This window comes from Dicentrarchus labrax, unplaced genomic scaffold (genome assembly GCF_905237075.1).
Source record: "Dicentrarchus labrax unplaced genomic scaffold, dlabrax2021, whole genome shotgun sequence".
NCBI lineage: Eukaryota > Metazoa > Chordata > Actinopteri > Moronidae > Dicentrarchus > Dicentrarchus labrax.
The window spans coordinates 14,629,381-14,650,971 of NW_026136708.1; the positions used below are offsets into that span (position 1 = coordinate 14,629,381).

General features: G+C 38.9%; 1 protein-coding gene across 20 annotated transcripts in view; it reads left to right on the plus strand.

Annotated features, from left to right (window-relative positions):
* Nucleotides 1-21,591, plus strand: part of ptprk (protein tyrosine phosphatase receptor type K) — a 111,385-nt gene that overhangs the window by 43,988 nt on the left and 45,806 nt on the right. For all 20 annotated transcript variants that reach the window (XM_051408321.1, XM_051408307.1, XM_051408302.1 and 17 more), the window contains 6 exons: nt 7,748-7,908; nt 8,938-8,989; nt 9,093-9,151; nt 13,733-13,814; nt 15,291-15,406; nt 16,401-16,575. In XM_051408321.1, the coding sequence (XP_051264281.1) occupies nt 7,748-7,908; nt 8,938-8,989; nt 9,093-9,151; nt 13,733-13,814; nt 15,291-15,406; nt 16,401-16,575 (645 nt within the window). The remainder of the gene's footprint in view (nt 1-7,747; nt 7,909-8,937; nt 8,990-9,092; nt 9,152-13,732; nt 13,815-15,290; nt 15,407-16,400; nt 16,576-21,591) is intronic.

Sequence of the window (21,591 nt, forward strand, 5' to 3'; positions counted from 1 at the left end):
CATTCATTTGACAGGTGTATTTATTAGGTACTTTTCAGTTATCATAAAACAAGATGTGATAAGCATATAAAATACAATATAATGTTAAATATTAAACCCGTGGCTCCCAACCTTGTGACCCCTTATAAAAAAACATTGTCTAGTTGGCCTCTTGTCATGTTTCAGATGTCTATGAGCAGTTCTACCAAAGAGATATTTCACCTCTAAACTTCTGTGATGGTTTAATTTTAATAACTGCTTGAGTACAAGTTTGTGTAGTAGAACTTTGTTTTTGTTTTTTTCCCCCCATTAATCATTTCACAACCCTCTAGATGTATTTTGTGACCCTCTGCAGGGGGTCCCACTCCTAGGTTTGGAACCACTTGACTAAACTTCTAAGCTATATATAAAGTAGTCTAAACTAGCTGCACCTCGTCCAGCTACAGCAGTAGAATGTTTTTTACACACTGATGGAGAGGATTAAGTATTAACAATCTAATCATGCAATATATATCAGTCACAGGGGCCATTTGTCTGCAGAACCAGGACTTTTCGATACTTTAAGTACATTTTGAACATACTGGTATATTTCTACTTAAAGGTTATACTTGGATGGAGTATTTTTACATTGTTATATTTGTACTTTTACTTAAAATAAAGGATCTGAGTACTCCTTCCTTTGCTCTCCTCTCCTCTCCTCTCCTCTCCTCTTTAATCAGTTGTTTTTTTCTCCATGATGATGATGAAGGGGAAATTAAATCTTTCTGCCTCAGGGCTGAGGGTCTAATTAACAGAATATGAGGTCATTAATCAACGGCAGGGAACAGGGAAGGTTGCCTACTTTACAATGTTAAAAGCAAAATGTTATAACAATAACCAGCTATGCAATGTTGAGACAGTAACTGGCTTTACAAAATTAAAACCACAGAGTAAGAATGTTGACTGATGGATGAATAATGGCATTAACCACAGTGAAGAAACCATGTTAAAATGTCACAACCGTGCTTGAGTTTGCCTCTCCTCTCCTCTCCTCTCCTTTCCATTCCTCCAGATTAGTTTATTTTCCTCTTGTTTCCTTTCCTCTCCTCTTGTCTCCTCTCATCTTCTCTCCTTTCCTCTTGTCTCCTCTTCTTTACTCTTGTCTCTGATTCTTGTTTATTTTCCTCCTGTCTCCTTTCATCTCCTCTCCTCTCCTTTCCTTTCCTATTATCTTATCTCCTCTCCATACCTGTCCTCTCATCTCCATTTGTCTCTTTTCCTCTGATTTCTCCTCTTATTTGCTCTCTCTTCCTCTTGTTCCCCTCATCTCATGTCTTCCCCTCTTGCCTCCATTCATCTTGTATCCTTTTGTCTCCCTTCCTCTCATCTCTTCTCCTCTTGTTTCCTTTTCTCTCTCCTCTTCTATCCTCCCTGCCTTATAGTCTCCTTTCCTTTCCCCCTTATCTCCTTCCCCCTTATCTCATCTCCCCTTATCTCCCCTCCTCTCCTTCTCTGTTGTGGAAGATTATGACTTTGTTGCCATGACAATGTGATGCCATTATTTATCTCTCATGCTTATCATCACGACAACCCAGCCTCGCTGACATTTAGAGAAAGGTTCAGTTCAACACCAGCTCTTTATGATTTTCACACAAAACACACATTTCTTCCCAAAGTGTGTGTGTGTGTGTGTGTGTGTGTGTGTGTGTGTGTGTGTGTGTGTGTGCTTGTGGTCTTGCACTTGACAGGTGCGAGAGTGGGGTGCCTTGCCCAATGGTATAGAGCCAGAGTCTAGCATTTAGTGTCATTAATACCAAGTGGTGTCACTGTGCAGAGTGGGCAGAGCTGGCAGTTTGAAGAGGTTAAATACCTTGCCCAAGAGCGCAGAGGTAATGTCTGGCATTAGCATAGCATAACACCTGTAGAAGCTAGTGGGATGAGCAGGGGCACTGGGATGGCAGTGCAGGTTAATGGTTTGGAGATGTTGATTTGCTAAAGGGGGTTCAGAGCGTTGCCTGAAGGTGCGGGAGCATGAACTGACATTTGATGTGTTAATAATGCCAGCGGGGTGTGGGGCAGTGGTGCTGTTGATGGGAAATGAGGTTGCTGGGGGGTGGGTTACAGATACAGCACTTGGCTAGGTTTTGTATTTGGAGGAAGGAGTAGGGTGAGGGGATGAGTTGGTAGCTTTAATGCCTTGCCAAGGGACACATTGGTAATGTCTATTATTAGAAGTGCTGTTTTCTCAGGCAATCAGTAATTTAGAAGCTGCAGTCTCCCCCGAGGCCATGTCATTCTTTAAAGCATAGGCACTAAACCTTTTTGACTTTTGACCCCTGAAAACAAAGAGATACCTACCCTCTTTGTTTAAGTGGGGTTGTTAAGAGTGTTTGGCCTCTCGGAGACCTTCGGGAGTGAGTTCATTTAGCTGATTAGTTGTTCAGAGTGTTATATATTGTCAAAGGTACTGGCAGAAGAAAAGAAGTCATCTAAGGGCTTTACGCAGAATGGTTTTAGAGTCATTGGTTAGCTCAGCCAACAAGTATACTTTTGTTCCTTATAACCCACATTGATTTGTCACAGTTGCTAATCACCATTTATGCTCAAGGCAGTATTGAGTGTGGAGGGATGGTTTGGCAGTTTTTATAATAGAGATAAAACTATTCTATGTAATCTCTCTGGGGGTTGATGTTGGCACTAGCCACCGTGGCAGGGTCTAGATGCTACGCTGGCAACGTGCACTGTGCCAGTTGAACATTCATGGGCTGGAGCTCTGTGGCTCAGTGGACTAAAGCAGATACTCTTGACTCATAATGTTGTCAGCCAGTACCACTCTAAAAAAAAACCCATTTGGCATGCCATTCTCTCTGTGTGTCTCTCTTTACTCTTGGTCCTGTTTCCACAGTGTACTGTCTAATAAGGGAGGAGAAAAAAGGGCATTTAAACTGCAAAAGAGCTGGTCTCTTGTCAACTGGATGTTTTGCTAATGAGTGAATGATGATAGATACAGCAACACCAACTGTACAGCCTTAAAATTACCATTCAATCAGACCTCTCTTACAGTCTCTGCAAGATTTGAACATTAAGGTTCACAAAATAAGTATTTGATGCATTGGATTCAGTTCAAATTAAACTGCAAATCCTAGATTTACTGTGTCTGTTGAGCATTTATATTAGGAAGGCACGTCAGTTTATTCACAGAGCAGTTCAATTGAAATGATTAGTTAATGAATCACGTTTTTAAATAATTTTCAAGAGAAAATGGCAAAAAAAATTTCCCTCCATTCCAGCTTCTCAAATGTGTATGATTACTTTTCTTTGTCTTAATGGAAAATATTTAGGTTTTGGGACTGTTGGTTGGACAAAACCAGACATTTAAAGATTTCACTGTGACAAATGATAAATTATAATTATAATAATCTGGAACACATTTAAAGCCCTTTTATGAGAAATCAGAAATAAAAAATAATAAAATAAATAATAAAAAAGGAATGATTATACATAACACTATAGAGTATTTATATTGGTAAATATAGTACCTACACAGTACGTGTTTATAGTGTATATATGAATTATAGACTTTCAAAGGTTGTATGCAAATGTTTTTGTACTTGCTGTGACTTCATTTCCCTGTGTGGGATCAATCTAATCCAATTATTTTTTATCTTATCTTCAATCATGCAGTCATATTAATGTTCAAAAACCAAAATTAAAAAAATAGATCTTAAAGACAGGTATATAAAAATACCAGTGAAATTAAAAGATTTAATACCGAGGGGGAAATGATTCTCCAGTCTGAAAGTACTGATCACCGTTGGACTTTTAGCTGGGAAGTGATGGCAGTGTTTGGTTAGTAAATGTTAGAGGCCTGATCATGGAATACAAGATGAGGAGACACAAGCAGCTTTGGTTCATGCTTTAAAAAAATAATTAAATAATCCTAAAACCAGTTCAGTGTTTGTGAACCACAACCATTATAGTACATTTCTTACCACCTTGTTTCTTTACTGTGCACCCACATGTATTTTTTATTGGTATTTTACTCTAGAATGTTAAATCAAAGAGCCTGTCAGGTATTTTGGATCCCACCTAAGATAGTTGGTACCATAAAAAGCAGAAAGTAAAACTCCCCCATTAGCTGTTATCCCAACAGTAGGCTGTTGCTGTTTTTGCTGAAAAATACTATCCTCCGTCTACCGCGCTGCTGCTGTTGTTGTTATGTGACATATCTAGGTCTTAAGACTGTCACAGGGGGTATTTTTAGCCTCATCGTTATATTATGTCGTCATTCTATTAGCGGCCATTTTAGACTTTGGCAGTTCAAAGACATCAGCCATTTTAGAAACTGGCAGACTTCAGGTGTCAGATGTTCTTGGCATTACAAGGTCTGCTTTCTTAGCATGGGTGTTGTATCAGTTTCATGTACTGTCAATCTTTTATTACTCATATTTCCCGATTATATTTTTGTCTCAGCTTAGGTGTTGTTATTGTTCTGTCTCTGAATTGCATTATTTCTAAAATATTATTGAGTATTATTTTAGTAACCACGCAGGGGTAACACTATAACATGTTGGACATTGCTGTGAGCCCTATTTACCAAATATTATTCAGTTATTTTTATGCATGCCTAATCCATTTGTTGTATTTTTCAGAAGGCAGCGTTATGATTAACTGTAGTGCTAAAGGTTATATTTTTGCCATGTGTGTTGTGACATATCTGGGTCTCTGACTGATAGGAGTATTTTTAGCTGGCACACCATCTTGGCAGCCATCTTAAAGGCACTTTTCTCATGTCACCATCTTAGTATCAGTGCCAAAAATGAAGGAATAGGAGTGACATCCATCGTGTGTTCATTTTGGATGGATTTAGATTACAGATTTGGTGATGGAGAATGAAGCTGGCCCAGTCTTGTGTCTGATCTGATTGGCTATAGTCCAGTTTGGATGTTCTCATTTTCTGTCTTGTTGGTGACATTCAGAACCAGGAAGTAGGATTATACTGCTATGGCTGAAATAGATGAGTGTTTGTGTGTGGAGGCAGTGGTGGGGTGGTAATGACAGAAAAAAAGAGAAAAGAGATCAAGAGAGAGGAAGGGCCAATCCAATAACGAGGATACAGTGTTTGGTTTTGAAAAGCTGATGTGTGTGGGTGCGTGCACGCTCATGTTTCGGGTGCACTATTTGAAAGCCTGTTATGTTGCTGCTGTATTCTGCAGAGAAAAGTGTTTTCTCACAGTAGATTAGCTAAACAATAAGTGATAATCACCATTGTCCTCCTGCTCATTGTATAGAACATATTGTGTATGGTATATTATGCAAATAGAATTTACCAGTTCGGATGGAGGGCTGTGTTTGTTTGACTGGAGCTCACTTATCGTGCTGTTGTTATATTGCTTTGTATTGTATTGTGTTCTATTCTAATCTATTCTACTAGTTCTGTTCGGTTTTGATTTGTTATATTTGACTCTATTCTCTCCTCTTCTATTTAGGGCTGCAGCTAACAATGTTATTGTTTCCATCACTGATTAACCTATCAATTATTATTTCAATGACTCGACTAATTGCTTAGTCTATAAAATGTCAAAAAATATCTATCACAGTTTCCCAGAGGCCACAGTGATATCTTCATATTGCTTGTTTAGTCCAACCAGCAGTCCAAAGCTCAAAGATATTCAACCTACAACGTTTTAAAACAGAGAAAGCCAGCAAAGTCTGACATCTCAGAAGCTAAAACCAGCACGTCTAGCATTTTCGCTTGAGAAATTACTTACATGAGTAATTGTTTTTCAAAGATTGATAAGCCAGTTAATCGACATATTGTTTAAGCTCTAGTTCAATTCAAATCTATTCCGTCCTTTGCTAAACATAGAATTAAACACCACCATGGCTACCTTCTCGCTGTGTGTGATGAGCTAATGTGAGATTAGACATCAGGCAGGAAAGGATCACATTTCATCATATTTCACTGAAACAACATCTGGTTGAGGTCTGAGCTGATTACTGGAACATCTGGATGGGCTGACTGACTGTCCTGTCAGCATACCCAGATTATGTTTTATTCCAGGCTCCATTTCCTGCAGTCAGCTACTATAGGTACAAGGTACAGTACTCAATATTGACAGTTGGCATAACAAAGTACCCAATGCCAGTTTTATCATCAGTAGTGACCTACGATCTACCATGGTATTGGAATAACAAAATTAATGTATTTATATTTAAATTCAGCAGAAAAAAGAGGAGGAACATAACCAGAACAACATAGGCCAGAGGATAGATATAAAAATTAATCATGTGACACTGCTGGGTAGTTGCAAGTAATAATATGTTGCAAACTGTGGAAATATTAAATAATGACGAGTGTGGTTAAGGAGCCTGTGCAAACTTCAGAAACTCAACATGTTGCTGCTTTGGTTAAGTTAAACAGGAAATAAAGAGAATGTGTAATTTCATAAGAACATCAAATGAGAAATATAAGAGAAAGAAGTAGCTTTTCTTTTCTTTTGTCTACTTTTTTCTTTTCAATTTCCTGTTTTTATTTGTCGTTGGCTTGCTGAGAAACAGCCTCAAAATCACAAAGGAGAAACAAATGATACAGTCGTAGGAACAGGGGTTTGTTTTATGTGTCTGCTGGAGGGGGGACTGATGACTGATTCTTGTACTGTAAGCCCAAAAGGAATGAGAGGAGAGAGAAACAGAAGCGAGTGAAAACATGCAAACATAAAGGGAAAGAATAAAAGCTCTTTGGGGGTTTTTGTTCCCATGACAAGAAAGTTGCTGCTTTAAAATGTCTCTGTCGAAGAGGGAAGGCCACAGTGGGCATCCTACTGTCGCGGGGATGGGAATTAAACCATAACATGAATCTCTGACAAAGTTGTCAATGTAGAATTGCAACCGAGCGAACGACTGAAGAGTGTGCAAGCACTCTGTCACACACACTGACAGTGCACATACAGCAAGAAGATGAACCATGACAGCGACATCTGAAAGCCTAATACTAACTATCAGAAAGATACATACGGTAAGCGGAGATTTAGATTCGAGATTCAGTGGTTTTTATTTGCCATATGCTCACTTCAGTGTCACAAAAGACAACAAAACCAACGTGCAATAAAGATAAAATCTAAATATTCACTAATTAAAGGGCCAGTTTAGGACAGTAATAAAATATAATATAAATGGAATATGATATTTTTTGGTATGTATATAGTATTCATAGGTATGTTTTCATCATTAGTGTATAATCACCTGATAATAAGAACCATTGCGTGTTTTCTACATTAAGCAGTTTTCGGACAAACGAGCTGTATTCAAATGATTGCAATCTGCAACTTCACCCCTAGATGTCACTAAATCAAGTGGCCTTTAAAAATGTGCCAGGGGAGGAGTTAAAAATAAATAAATACTATATAAAGTTATGTAAAGAAAAACTGAAAAACAAAGGGAATGAGGAGCTGTCTTTCTTAGCTGTTCATTCTTCTTCAATGTGGATTGTTTTTAAGACACACAGTAGCAGAAAAAGTCGGTCTACTCATGTAGGTACATGACACAGCCTACTCTTTGGCAAGTTCAGTCATAATACCCACTAACTACCTCCTCAGAGGGCACTATTGCTGGTCTGTTCAAGCAGTGAAATTCAGCAGGTATGTGGTGTACAAGCACAAACAGCTGCAAACAAGAATAAGCTGATTCATGGGTCTTGATTCAGGTCAGATTCACAAACACTGAACCCGATCTACCTGGAATTTTATGTGATGTTGCTTTTTTTATATCTTTATCTCTCTGTTTCCAGGTTCCTACATGTATGTGGACGTCTCTCAGTACGATGTTGGGGAGAAGGCCAGGTTTCAGCTGCCAGTCATGAAGGAGAATGACACTCACTGTATCGACTTCAACTATCTTCTCACTAGCCCTGACGGCTCCAGCCCGGGCACCCTCAACGTCCTGGTGAAGGTAATAAGAATAAACACAGGAGAGAACAGAATATGATAGAGGTTCTGGTTAAGTTTATATGGTATAACCTGCCCAGTAAACAATCTGTCCTTCACCTTGTTAGTTTTGAGACATAAACACCATTACTGTTAACAAACAAGACAATCTGAATGCCTTAACTGACCTTTGTATAGCAGTTTATACTGTGTGAGGTAAGGTTTGATTTCATGAGACACAAGCTGGTTTGCATTATTTTATTATTTTACTCCACAAGGCCACAATAGCCTCTTTAGTTAAAACAAAACAGGATTTATGGGAATTGTGGTCTGGATTTTGTGAAACACAACCCAAAGCTATGAAGCTAGCATGCAATAGCGGCTGCTGCCTGCCTTGCCATAACCAAGAGTTTGTGTAAGGTTACCTAATTAAGCATAAACTTTACATTTTACAATAAAACATTGACTTTTCAAATCAGTCTTTGTGCTTAGATTGATGATACAAAATGACGTCATTTTGTTGGACATCTATGATGTACAAAGTGTGGAGGACAGACTCAAGATGAGCATATCCTAAATTACCCAAAAACGACATCCGCTCCTTTTCAGTTGTTTCCACAGCACTCCTGTCTTTTCATCCCCTCTCTTCTCATCCTGAGTTTTATTACAATTTGTGGAAGTGGTTAGAAAACACATTAGCGGAAGATTGCCATTTTACTGGTTCTAACATTTCTTGGTCTTGAGCAGCAGGGGAGCATTATGAGTAGGGAGAGTGTCCTTCAATTTAATGGCTCAAAGTTAAACCCACATTGCTGTAGACATCCTCCCTGCAAAACAGCTACCAGCCTAAAGGGTGACCTCTGACCTCCTTTTTGACAGGGACAAGCTCCAAAACATGATTTACAGTATATTATAATCTATTATTATTTCCTTTTTTTTTACAAATCAATATTTTTTTGTTTAATTGAAAACATTGTAGAATTACTCATCAGCCATCAGGGAATGCTAATTTTGTGCCTGATATGTTTTACATTGTGCTCTTTGTTATTTCTAGGTAAACAAGGGTCCACTGGCCAACCCAATATGGAACGTGACGTCATACACTGGTAAAGACTGGCTCAGAGCACCCCTCAGACTCTCATTTCATAACTGATTCTGACACAGTTTGTGATTTGTTTATTTGCTAAATGTTGTAATGTTGTCTCTCAGGTAAAGACTGGCTGAGAGCCGAACTCGCCGTCTCCACCTTTTGGCCCAATGAATATCAGGTAACTCCTTAAATAACAACCAACGGCCGTGTTCATGCATGAATTCTTTATCATGTACACATGTCCATATTTCCACTTCATGTGACTACACAAATACCGCACAGAAATACACACACATGCTGTGAGGCAGGCAGCTGATTTATTTGTGTTGACTGAGGCTCAGGAGGTGACGATTAGGCTAGAAAGACACTGACACACACTATGTATGTATGTGCACGTGTGTTTGCATGCATGGGGTGTGTCACCATGCTGGACATTGACATTATTATTATTTTTAATAAACACCTGCCTGACACACTCTCAACACCTAAACATTATGAGATTCACAGAGGTAGAAATAATTGCAGGACTGTCGAAGTGGATTCATTCTACTACACGTGTGTTTGTATGTTTCTTCTTCTTTAAATTATGACAGTCAGCGTGTGCATGTTGTATGATAGCTTGTCTCCGAATGTCCTGGCAGGCATAGACACACACACACACCGATCATGTTAACACACACAGCCTGGGGACCCTATAATATTACTGTAAGGCGAAGTGTGAAAGCATCCTCCAAATGGCCCATCTGGAGCCCAAATGGCCCTCAGTGACTATGGGAGGAGATCACCAGCATGAAACTCGTGTGTCAACATGTTTTAATTGAACATAATCATCCTGCTTTGCTGAGGCTTATGTAGGTTTTTCAGGCCATGAAACAGGTTATTAGATTTGAGGTTATGAATCTATTTTTTCATGTTCAAACATGTTTCTGTGTTAGCACTTTAGCTTGAGTTGTAATGAGACTGGTTTCACAGGGGAAGACTAGGCTCATGCAGACTCATGTAGTCACGCACACTCACACAAGAATTGATGCGCACACAAAATGCACACAAACGCCTAAGTAGCAGTATTTAAGTAGAGGTGGGTGCTTTCAATTGATGAGTTTCTTGTCTATCACTGGACTGCAATACAGTTAACCGACCTCAGATGTTCATTAATCAGTTGATTCATTTATTAGTCGATTGACAGTAAATTAATCTGAAAATATTTTGATAATTGATGAATTATTAATTTCATTCAGTTCACATTTCATAGAACAGTTCACATTGAATCGATAATAAAAAATCATCACGAGTTACAACCCTTTCCTTATTTTTTTATGAATTTCTGGCACTGGCAAGATTGTTTTTGTTTTCTATCACTATTATAAACCTCACTGTTGTTTTGTTCCAATAAGCCTTGGGTTGTATAAGTACAACCTTCTGATAATGAAGTTAAATTGCAATGTGTTTAGAGACAGCAGGTGCGTAGACGTGGCTGACATTTGCCATGACTGAGAGGATTCCAACTATGAACGCTCCTTGCCTGCTGATTTAGACATTTTTGATTCAGTGCCCATACACGCATACATCAAAGTGATATATGTGATTGGTTGATAAGAGGATGTACGCTATCGTCCATCCCCACTCTGGAGTGATTATGTGTCAGTCCTCAGCCTTCAGCGTTGCAGAGTTGCTTTGCTCATGTTAGAACTTGTGAACCCAAGCTATCAGTAATCCTGCCTCTCACTGATGACACCAGTCAGTCAGTAAGTTTGACACCTGCATGATCGAAATACTATCCCCTCAGAGATGACCAGCATTTGATCCACGAATCACAAAATAGAAAGGGTTTCATTTGATCATTAAATTCTACAAGGAAACAAAATGTGCAATGACTTGCATCCACCCTCGGCATTGTGGAAATAATTTAACATCCACTTTTTCAAATGCATAATCATTAACAGAGCAATAGACTTGAGTCTTGGACTTGACTGCTGTGAAACATGACTCACTTGTGATTTCACTGCCAAAAGATTTGGCTTGAGATTTGAAAACAACAACAAAAACCAATTCAAATCTCAAGTTCATATTATATTAAATTAATGATTAAGAGTCCCTGAGTAATGAAAATAAAAAGACAGCCACAGGCAGGCGTTGCAATGCCACACTGTTGATGTCATTTATTAAAAAAAAAGTTTGAACAACGTGTCAACAACACATAATTTGTTAGAATTGAATTGAAAGCAACCTACATAACCTAGTCCTAAAATGTGTTGTTGTAGTTGTGTCCCGCTTATACACTGTGAAGTTGAATATGTCATTAATGAATACATTTTTAATTTCGTATTTGTTAGAAAGTTTGTTTCTAAATAAAAGTCACAGCTCTAATCGACGCAGCTTGAAAGTGAAACATTAAGAATACTTATTTTGGTCTCAGGTGTAATAAAACACACATTTAAATGTTTTTACACTTGTTAAAAGACAATAATTATTCAAATGAATTGTCATTATATTGCAAATATAATAAGGTATTATTTGCTTATGGCTTGGACTTTGGGCTCTCAGGGGTTTTAGTCTTAGATTTGACACATTTGTTGGACTTGAGTTAAAAACAACTCTTATTTTATTAATAAGTTCATGAAGTGGACGTCTCAGACATATTAAACTCACTAATTTTCACACATACATGTCCACACAAAGGGAAGGAAGTCCTTATGTCATGTTATGGCTACCAAAGCAAACATGGTTATAATAACAAGCAACGATTAGCAGACAGGCAAGCCGGTCTTCACACAGACAGAGATGAAGGTATTAAAAGTCAACTGATGTCTTTCTGCTGTGCTCTGCAGTGAGCTATGAGTGAAAGATGATAGGAGAGAGAGACAAGATAGATTGGTAGGGGAGGGAGACAGAGGGGGAGAGTGTGACAAGCAGGGGATGATAAGCTATGGGTAAACAGTTCACGGCAGATTTCCTCCTACAGGTGATGAATGACAACAACTGCTCACCCCCTCACTCTGTTTCTCCCTCTGTCTCTCTTTTTTTGATAGCAACCTCCTCTCCTCCCTCCTCTCCTCTGTTCATTACAGAGCTCCACTCTGAGTAAACACTGTTAGAAAACAGAGACGGCAGAATATAGGGGAGAGAAATGGTTAGAAAGAGGACTGATAGAAGAAATAAAGAGTGGAGGGAGGGCTAACATATGGACAGGGAGGATGGTGAAGAAGACATAAATGAGGATGAGGAGGGAAGTTATTCAGACCATGAGTTTATGAACTGAGATGGTGGTAAATGGAAGCAACTGTTGAATGAAATAACACTCATAATATAAAATGTATTGAAGCAGGTGGAAACAACAAATATCTTTTAAATATTAAATATATTAAACATAAATCAAAACTAAGGTTTATATTTTCATCATTCCATTAAAGATAAAGAGATGCCTCATTATTCCTACTATGGTTTCTGTGTGTTGACATACAGATAAATTAACTCAACCAGAAATTGAAGTAAATAAAACTAATAGACATATTAACATTCTAATGTTTAGTGTAGGTGTGTAGATAACATATAGGTTACATTGTTCAACATCTTTGTTAAGCGCGTTAGCATGATGGTATTTAGACAATTGATGCTGATGGAATTTAGTTTTTTATTATATATTTGGAAAAGTATTGGATGCCAGAGCTCTGGGGAACATGAACGTTTGTATACAGTTTTATGGAAATCAGTCCAATATTTCAGTCTGGACCAAAGTGTTGGATTGTCGAGATTGCTATCCATAGAGCCAATATCGCTAGCGTGGCTAAATAAAATCTATTTCCACATGTATTCTTTTTTGTCATTTTCACTCTTTAAACTAATAACATCAACATTAGTGCATTGCTAATGGAAAGCACACTTGTTTAAAAAGCCAGCAAATCAAGAAAAGAGGCAGCAAGAGAATGAGGAAAAGACACAGGGATGGGATGTGAAAGAAAAACAAATACATTCTCTCATTCTCTACCTTACCACGCTTGGTTTCATTACTTATTATCATTTTTGTGGCAGCCATTTTATGTGTACCAAAGGAGATTACTATGATCCAACAGGAAGTATCTCATTTATCCTTCCTGGCTTGTTGGCCAGAATGTATAAATCTAGCAGTCAGGATGGCAGCTTTGTATTTATCCAGTTTAATGCACACCACTGGCGGTTGTCACCGACTTTCTATCTATCCTGTGACAACTTAGATTGGATCCATCACTTTGACAGCAAATTTAAATGGCAGTAGTCATACTTCCAGTGCACTCAGAATGCATCTAAAACTCAGTTCAGAGGCACTGTTTCTGATTTAGTAACAATACTAAAGAGGGTTTATGATTTGTTAACGGTGCCATAGAGGGTTTGTGATGTGGAAGCAGAGCATTTGCAGCTTATGTAAGTTTTAGTTTTCTCCTAGGAACAGCATCGCCAATGTTTTCGCTGTTTTATTTTGTTTTTCTCTGCATTTCGTATGCTTGACCTGTTCCATTTAATAATACTTTAATTAAGTAATCCTTATTTTGAAAAATACATTTAGCAGAAATTGGATCAAATAAAACAACAAACAAATTGAAAGGGTAAATTAAAAACAGAATAATATTTGATGCTCTCATTTATTTAGAATGTTTTATACTCTTTAAACTGTAATTGTTTTGTGGAAACTCTGTTGTTTAAATAAAGGATTAGTAAAAGATGCTCTATAATATTCATAATAATGAAGAAAATAAGAGATCAATCTCTCTCTCTCTTTTCTCAGGTCATATTCGAAGCAGAAGTTTCGGACAGCAAAGCCGGCTTCATCGCCATTGACGACATTCAGGTGCTCAGCTACCCATGCGGTGAGTCATTAGCATGCCAGCAATTAGTCCTAGTTCGCTGAATAGACGCTGATAGCTTTGGCCACTAATTAGACTGTACCTGGGATGGTTTCTGTTGCAGTTGAATGGGCAGATAAGTGGGAAGGTGACACAGGAGAGGAGGGATGCAGCGAGAAGAGAAAGACAAGTCGTAGAGAAAAATGAGAGAAATAAAAAGGGAGAGAGAGATTGTAAGAGGGAGAAACAGAGAGAAAGAGGGAATAGGAGAGAGTGAAGCGGGAAATGAGACAGTATTAGGGCAATCATAGAGAGAGAAGATTCTGACCACTCAGCACTTTCTCTTTCTCTCTTTAACCCACATGCGCACACAAAGTTGCACATACACACACACACACACACACACACACACACACACACACAGAGCGAACAGTAGCTGTGTTGTCTCATACTGACAGGAAAGAGATGAGGACTGCGATCCATTTTAAATTCTCGCTACGTCCAAGTCTTCTTCTCTCCTTTGCTTGAGTGTTTCCTTACTTCTAGAGGCCAAAAAAAAAAGAGTTGTGACGACAAACTGTTACTGTTAATGGAAGGATTTGTTCATCTAGAGCCAAAGGCACGCTCCTGGAGGGTCCCTGTGTTGGAAAGGAAGCAATTACAACTCCTTTTGGTCATCTGTCTAGTAGCAGCAGGACAATTTTGTTTCTTAATAGATTCTATCGATTACAAGTCATAAAAATAAACTGTCTTGCACCATCCTCTTGTGCAGTTTGTGAGGTCCTTGTTGTCCCTGTCTGTCAGAAGTCAGCGATATGTCTGCAAGAAATTTCTAAACATTAATTTAGTCAATAAAGTGACCTGAAATCTGAGAAAATATAAGGGCCCCGGTCTTTTAAATGCAGAGGAGAAGGACTCCTAATAGGAAGGAGCAAGTATTTGCAAAGGAATTAGTACTCCACAGTGGAAGCATTCATTCTCACAGCTGCATTTCTGGACACACACAAGTTTGTGTGTGTGTGTGAGTGTTTGCATGAATGCATGCGTGCAAGCTACTGTGTGTGTGTGTGTTTTCATTCACTATAGTAGCTGCTATCTATGATTGCAATCACCTCCCCAGAATAAAAATGTCATAGCTGAACTGCATCTTCAGGGTCGAAAAAGGCTTATTTCATATCTTAGCATGATAGTTAAGACTTGGGAGCTATGTGAATTATATATACCGGATGTGTCATTGATGTTACCTTCCAGTGGCAATGCAGTACTGTGCTTTGGTTTCATCTGACTCCAGTAAAATCGAATCGCTGTAATAATGAACATATTCCTTAGGGTTAGTCTTTTTGTGATAACCTGATCCATAACTCCCTGTGGCTCTGTCACCTCATTTCCACCTTTAACAGACAAATAAAATGAAACCAAAAGCATTTTAAAATACAAATACATATAACCTCGCTGTAAACTCAATCTAATTGTCTTCATGCTTGACTTCATTTGCCGCAGATAAGTCCCCACATTTCCTGCGTCTCGGGGACGTGGAGGTGAACGCCGGACAAAACGCCACTTTTCAGTGTATCGCTACAGGACGAGACACGTCGAACAATAAACTCTGGCTACAGGTGAGGCTATATACATACTGTACATGTACACATTTTAATACAAAACCATGTTTTAGTCTACGGGTATTGTGTGAACAACAAAGTATTTGTCCTGTTTGTGAGATTTCTGCCTGCGCTCAAATAAAATGGAGGTGAATGAAATTGTATTTGTGTTGCTCACAGCGCTGAAAAATTACATTTACAAAAATTTAACAGCATCTCCTTGTTGCAGACATAGTGAATAATTGGTTGCTAGATAATCCACAAAATACACTGTGTACTGTTTTCATTGGAACTGCTTTCAACCAGGACAAAATTGTCCTCATGAAAACAGTTGACAGTTTTACATTTTCATTGCTTTGAGCAACACAAACGGAAAAAAAATGTCAAATAAAGTTTAAACTCACATGGCCAGATACCACTGTAAATTATAAAATGTGTTTTCTTATCATTTGGGTGAGCCAGTAATTTAACTGGCATGGTTATATCTTATTATTATATATATCAACATTATAATGTTGATTAATGTGCGCACAAATAAATACAGAATACATATATATATATATATATTTGTATGCCTACAATATGATGGTGTAGAAAAAGGCAAACACAAAGAGATGAAACATTGTAGTCAGTGTGGGACCCTCAGGACTGGTGTGTCCAATAATAAAGTGTCATCCACACACACACACACACACACACACACACACACACACACACACACACACACACACACACACACACACACACACACACACACACAGCGACTCCAGGCCATACATCCTAGCAGCTAACATGATTAAGAGTTTAATAGCTGCTGATTTCATTATGGCTCTATTGTAGTCATGACCTTCAAACCTGCTGTCAGCGAGGCAGGGTTGGAGGGGTGTAAGTGTGTGTGTGTGCACGTTGGCGTGTGTGGTCCAGTGCCGCCTTGTCACCTTGAGCAAGGCAGTTAACCCTCCACCAGCCTCTGCAGCACCTGATCTGTCTGTGTGTTTGTTCTGTGATTCAGAGGAGAAACGGAGAAGATATTCCTGTGGCTCTGACCAAAAACATCAACCACAGACGGTTCGCCGCCTCCTTCCACCTCAAAGAAGTCACTAATCAGGACCAAGATCTGTACCGTTGCGTCACCCAGTCAGAGCGCGGCTCCGGGGTGTCTAACTTTGCAGGTCTTATCGTCAGAGGTGAGGATTAAAAAAAATATTTTTTCAGGTTATGTGATTGTTTTCCTGTTTTCCTCTCTGATTTAATATTTGATGTTTCAGCTTTTTGGAGATGTTTTTTTCTGCTTTAGTAGATTGCTTTCAGTGGAAAGTAACTAAGGTGGTTCAGTATTTTTCGGGAGCGAATTTACTGTTCACTAAGCCCCGCCCTTAGTTACCGTTGCTATGCCTATTAAGCTTTCCATTCTCACACAGCATATGATAGAGTTTACAATGATAACAGTGACACTCAACATTTTTTGTAATTTCTGAAACTATGAGTCCTTGATGTCAGACAGAGGTACAATAACAACAGGCTTCTCATTTCTAGCTTTCAACTGTCAAATTTTCCTGCTCAAATGACAACCATAGCAATTATTATCAGCCATGTTTCTACAGCAGCCCCAGAATGATCAAACCAAACACTGGCTCCAGAAAGGGCCTTTTACGGTTTCTCCTACACTACATTGCTAGATGCCACTAAATCCTAAACACTGGACCTTTAACATTACGTTAGCTTAAACTCTAATAGGGGATCCAGGATCAGCTTACACACAGTGATTAGGCTACACAGGGGATACGCTATCGTTAAGATAACCCTGCATGACCCTGTCATTGACCAAAGTTATTCTCTTGACCCATCTTACATATTTTGTCTTTTTGGTAACTTTTTATTGTGTTTAACTTTTGAAATGTCAAATATCTTTCCAATCAAATTCACTTTCACTGTGTCTGCCTGATAAAATGTAAGTCAGTAACACAATATAGACTAATGAGGAGAGTTTGTGTGTGAGTGTATGCAGATGTGTGTACCCCAGCCTTGTGTTTGTATGTGTGTGCAAATGCTCTGTGTGTGTGTGTGTGTGGATGCGTGCATGGGTGTGAACCAGCGGCATTAGTGTCTATGTGTGAATGTGTGTGTGAATGGAAACTGTGTGTGCTCCAGCTGTCATGTGCAGCTGACATGTGGTTAATAAGGTGTCACCAATGTGTGTTTGAGATGGGATGCTTTATTCATTCACATCCAATAGCTTACATATTCAATTCATCTCCCAGAGAGAGAGAGAGAGAGAGAGAGAGAGAGAGAGAGGAGGAGGAGGAGGGCAGAGAGAGGGTAAAGGCGAAAGAGATTCAGGAAGAATGATACGGGAGTGACAGAAAGGGGGGGAGACAGAGGAGTGTGAGCAAAGAGAGAAGTGGAGATGGTGAAGAAAAGTTAAATGTAAATAGTCTGCTCATTATCCCAAGAATATCAATATCAGAATCAGGAATATGTCTGAATATGTAAACAGCTGAGCAGAGTCATGTTTATTATTCTGCATAAGAGATGGCAGAGGAGAAAGAAATGAGGAATCAAAGCAGAAGTGAGCACCATGAATATGAATATTAGCTGGTGTGGCTCAGATAATGGAGCTCTTCTGTCCAGTTGTGGGGTTCAAGTCTCTGTGTGTCTCCGAGCAAGACACTACCAGTGCCAAGATTAGGGTTACAATCCCCACTGTGAATGAAAAGGTTTGTTTTCTCTTTGGTCAAGCGTATATGGGGGTTTTGGACTTTTTTTCCACAGGACCTTGCTGATTTAGTAAGAATACATAAGTGGCTAATGTTTATTTATCAAGAACATCTTTTTTTTTAATATGAGAAGGCACAGAGGAGAGAGATGAGGAAGCAGCAGGAGACATGTCTAAACATAAATAGGACCAATCTACATATATGAAAATAGATTCAGGTTCAATAAAACGCATTGCACTCTATGTGTTTCATAGGCATGCATGGGCTCGAGACCCAGTCCTTTTTTACAGTATGTGAAGAGATGCTTTTGAAGCTCTGAGGGATATTGGTGATTATGAATATTGATCCAGAGCCTGGTTTTTAGAAAGATATTACAATAAAAGAACGAGGACTGCATGTGTGAATGTGGAAGGAGAAGAACCTCATGTTTATTTATTAGAAATATCAGATGGGAGATGAGAGCTAGAGAGAAATCAAAGGAACAGGAAATATGTTTATTTCACTTCTTGAAAAGTATGCATGTTGGAGATTTTAGGTTCCTGCAGGACATTGACGACCATGAATATGGACATAATTTAGCTGCATTATTAATATTTCTAGCTGAATATTTTACTTTTTAATATCTATTTATATTGTGAAATTGAAGAGAGAGGAGGAAAGATGAGTGATGATTACTGGAGGGATCATGTATCTGGCAGGAATCGGATGAACAGGAAAATAGTAGAAAGAATCATTGGGATGTGGATATGATTTGTATATATGAAAAATGTTTTGGCAGTAGGACAGTTACCCAGGTTTCATTTCAAAGCCTGAAAAGTGGTCCGCCGGTGATGTGAGATTGCCTCGGTGCGAGCACGCACAGGCCTAGTCTATTGATATTTACAACATGTAGATGACAGAGATGTGCCATTTCCGTCTCCCTGCGTGTTTGCTGGGGCTGTCAAGATCAGAGGAAAGAAGCACATTTTGCAGAGACAGAGGTGCATCACGGGAGCACGAGAGGTGTGGATTACCAGATTTCTCTCTTCCTTGAGTACAAACAGGATTGCTTTATCAATTAAACTTTCGTTTAGTGTACAAAATGCCCGAGAGCACAAAATGACAACTCAAAGAGTAGAGATATTCCATTCATAGAAAGTTATGAAAATCTAGAGGCTGCAACCTGCATTTGTGATAGTTAGATTATGAAAATAATTGCTAATCAGCCAATCAGGGTTTTTGGGCCAATCACCAATCGCTTTAAGCAGTGTGGACCGATACTGACTATTTGAAGTTTACTACTACTACATTAATATGCTTTTCCCAAACACACACATAGACACCTACACCTCTGCCTCACACACTGGCTTGCCCCATCCTGCCTCTTTCTGCCTCTCTCTCCATGTGTAGCATTTAGCGGCACATACCGGTGTAGTGATATGATTTCCATGTTTCTGTACCGATACCAAACATGACTTGTATTAAATATTGTAAAAGTGTGTGTGTGAGAGAGAGAAGAGAGAGGAGAGAGAGAGAGAGTGAGAGAGTGTGTGTGTGTGTGTGTGTGTGTGTGTGTGTGTGTGTGTGTGTGTGTGTCACTAGTCGTTTGGCCAGAGCCGAGCTCTAATAAAGCCTTGCCCTCTGGTTCCTACGGTGACAGAGCGCATCATCACGCCAGTTCGTATCACACTCATACACACACACTCACACAAGCACACATGCACAGATGCACGCACACACACACACATGCACACACACACACGCCATGCCAGCTTGCATTACACACAACCCATGGCCTAAAAAGCTCCTGCAATATTACTGTCACACTCATGCACACAAACACACACATAAGACTCACGAGGACGCACAACTGACTTGAATTTATACAACCGTCTTAAACCTGTAAAGGTCCACTTCTAAAATGTCCCTTTCTCCTTTTAACCTATCGCACACACAGACACACACACACACACACACACACACACACACACACACACGCTCACTCTAAGTAATAATGACAGGTGAAGCTTGAGGCGTTACAGAACTATAGAAAACCTACTACCACTGTTGGCTGTCGATACGACTGAAACACACACATACACACATTCCTCCCTTGTTCTGGAGGTCAGTTGTCCTCCAGTGAGTTCCGTGGTGATGTCAGCAGCAGTTTGTGAAAACTAAAGTTTATTGACAAGGTTGCTGACGATGGACAACAAAGAAGAACATGCCTAGTGGGCGCCAGTCACCAACACAATATCTGTCTATCGTCTTTCTGTCTTTCTTTATGTTGGTCTGTCTGTCTCTGTCTTGATGTTTGTTCACTATCTCATAAATCTTAAATCAGAATACCAAACCCTATACCAATGCCTCAGGAGAAATTAATCACGCAGACGAGTTAGGTCGCAAACGACACACACATTTTGAAGTTTTTCCAATGTTGATTTGTTTTGTTATTATCATTTACATTTGACCCAAAAAATGAGGAATGATGAGAGGGTTCACACGTGATTAATAATAAAAAAGATGATGACAACAAAACCATCGCAAAACAACACCATTGATGATTTGTTATAGTTTTTTAGGTCAACTGTACAAATGACAAGTGATGGAACAAAAAAAAGAAGAAAATCAAAAGCATGAACCCGTTTCAGCTCTTGTTTTCTCTGGAGTCACATAATGACCCACTTACATTCCTTACTGTTCTGTTCAATGCCTATTATTTATCTTTTAGATATTCAATGGCTTTTTAAGTAACACACAAACATACATTCAAGTTAACACACAGGCTGCAACAGACTAATCTACTGTTTTGCATGCTTGAATAAATGTATCATTTGGATTTTTTTTTGCTTCATTTCTTTGTTTGTTTGTTAATCATCAAGTTGTTTACTTTGTTTATTTTATGATGTTGCAAGCTGACATGTTGTTGACGTTGGTTTTCTGAAGTCACTTCAACATTCATTATCTGGATTCAACTCTGTCTGCATGTGTTTGTTTGTGTGTCTGTGTCTCTGTGTGTCTGTCTGTGTGTGTGTGTGTGTGTGTGTGTGTGTGTGTGTGTGTGTGTCTGTGTATGCGCACACATGCATGTGCTGTCAAACTACAGTGTTTCATCTGTTGCTAAAAAGACACTTCCTAGTCTGCACATCTCTGACAGCCATATTCAACACACACACACACACACACACACACACACACACACACACACACACACACACACATAGAAATGCCAACAGAAACACACACAAAGAAAAAAAGAGGTGACAGCAATGCAATATATAACTATTAAAGGAATAACACACATGCACACAGATACAGTATCATTTAGATAATATTTACTTTGATGTGATAGACGATGGATTTAAAAGAAAATCAAATTTTTTCCTATCTTCATACTGATAACAATATTGCCTGGCGGTGTGTTTAAGAGCGATAAAATCTGTATGATTTACTGTATGTGGGATAGACCACAGTGTGTGTGTGTGTGTATGGGGAGAGTGTGATTAA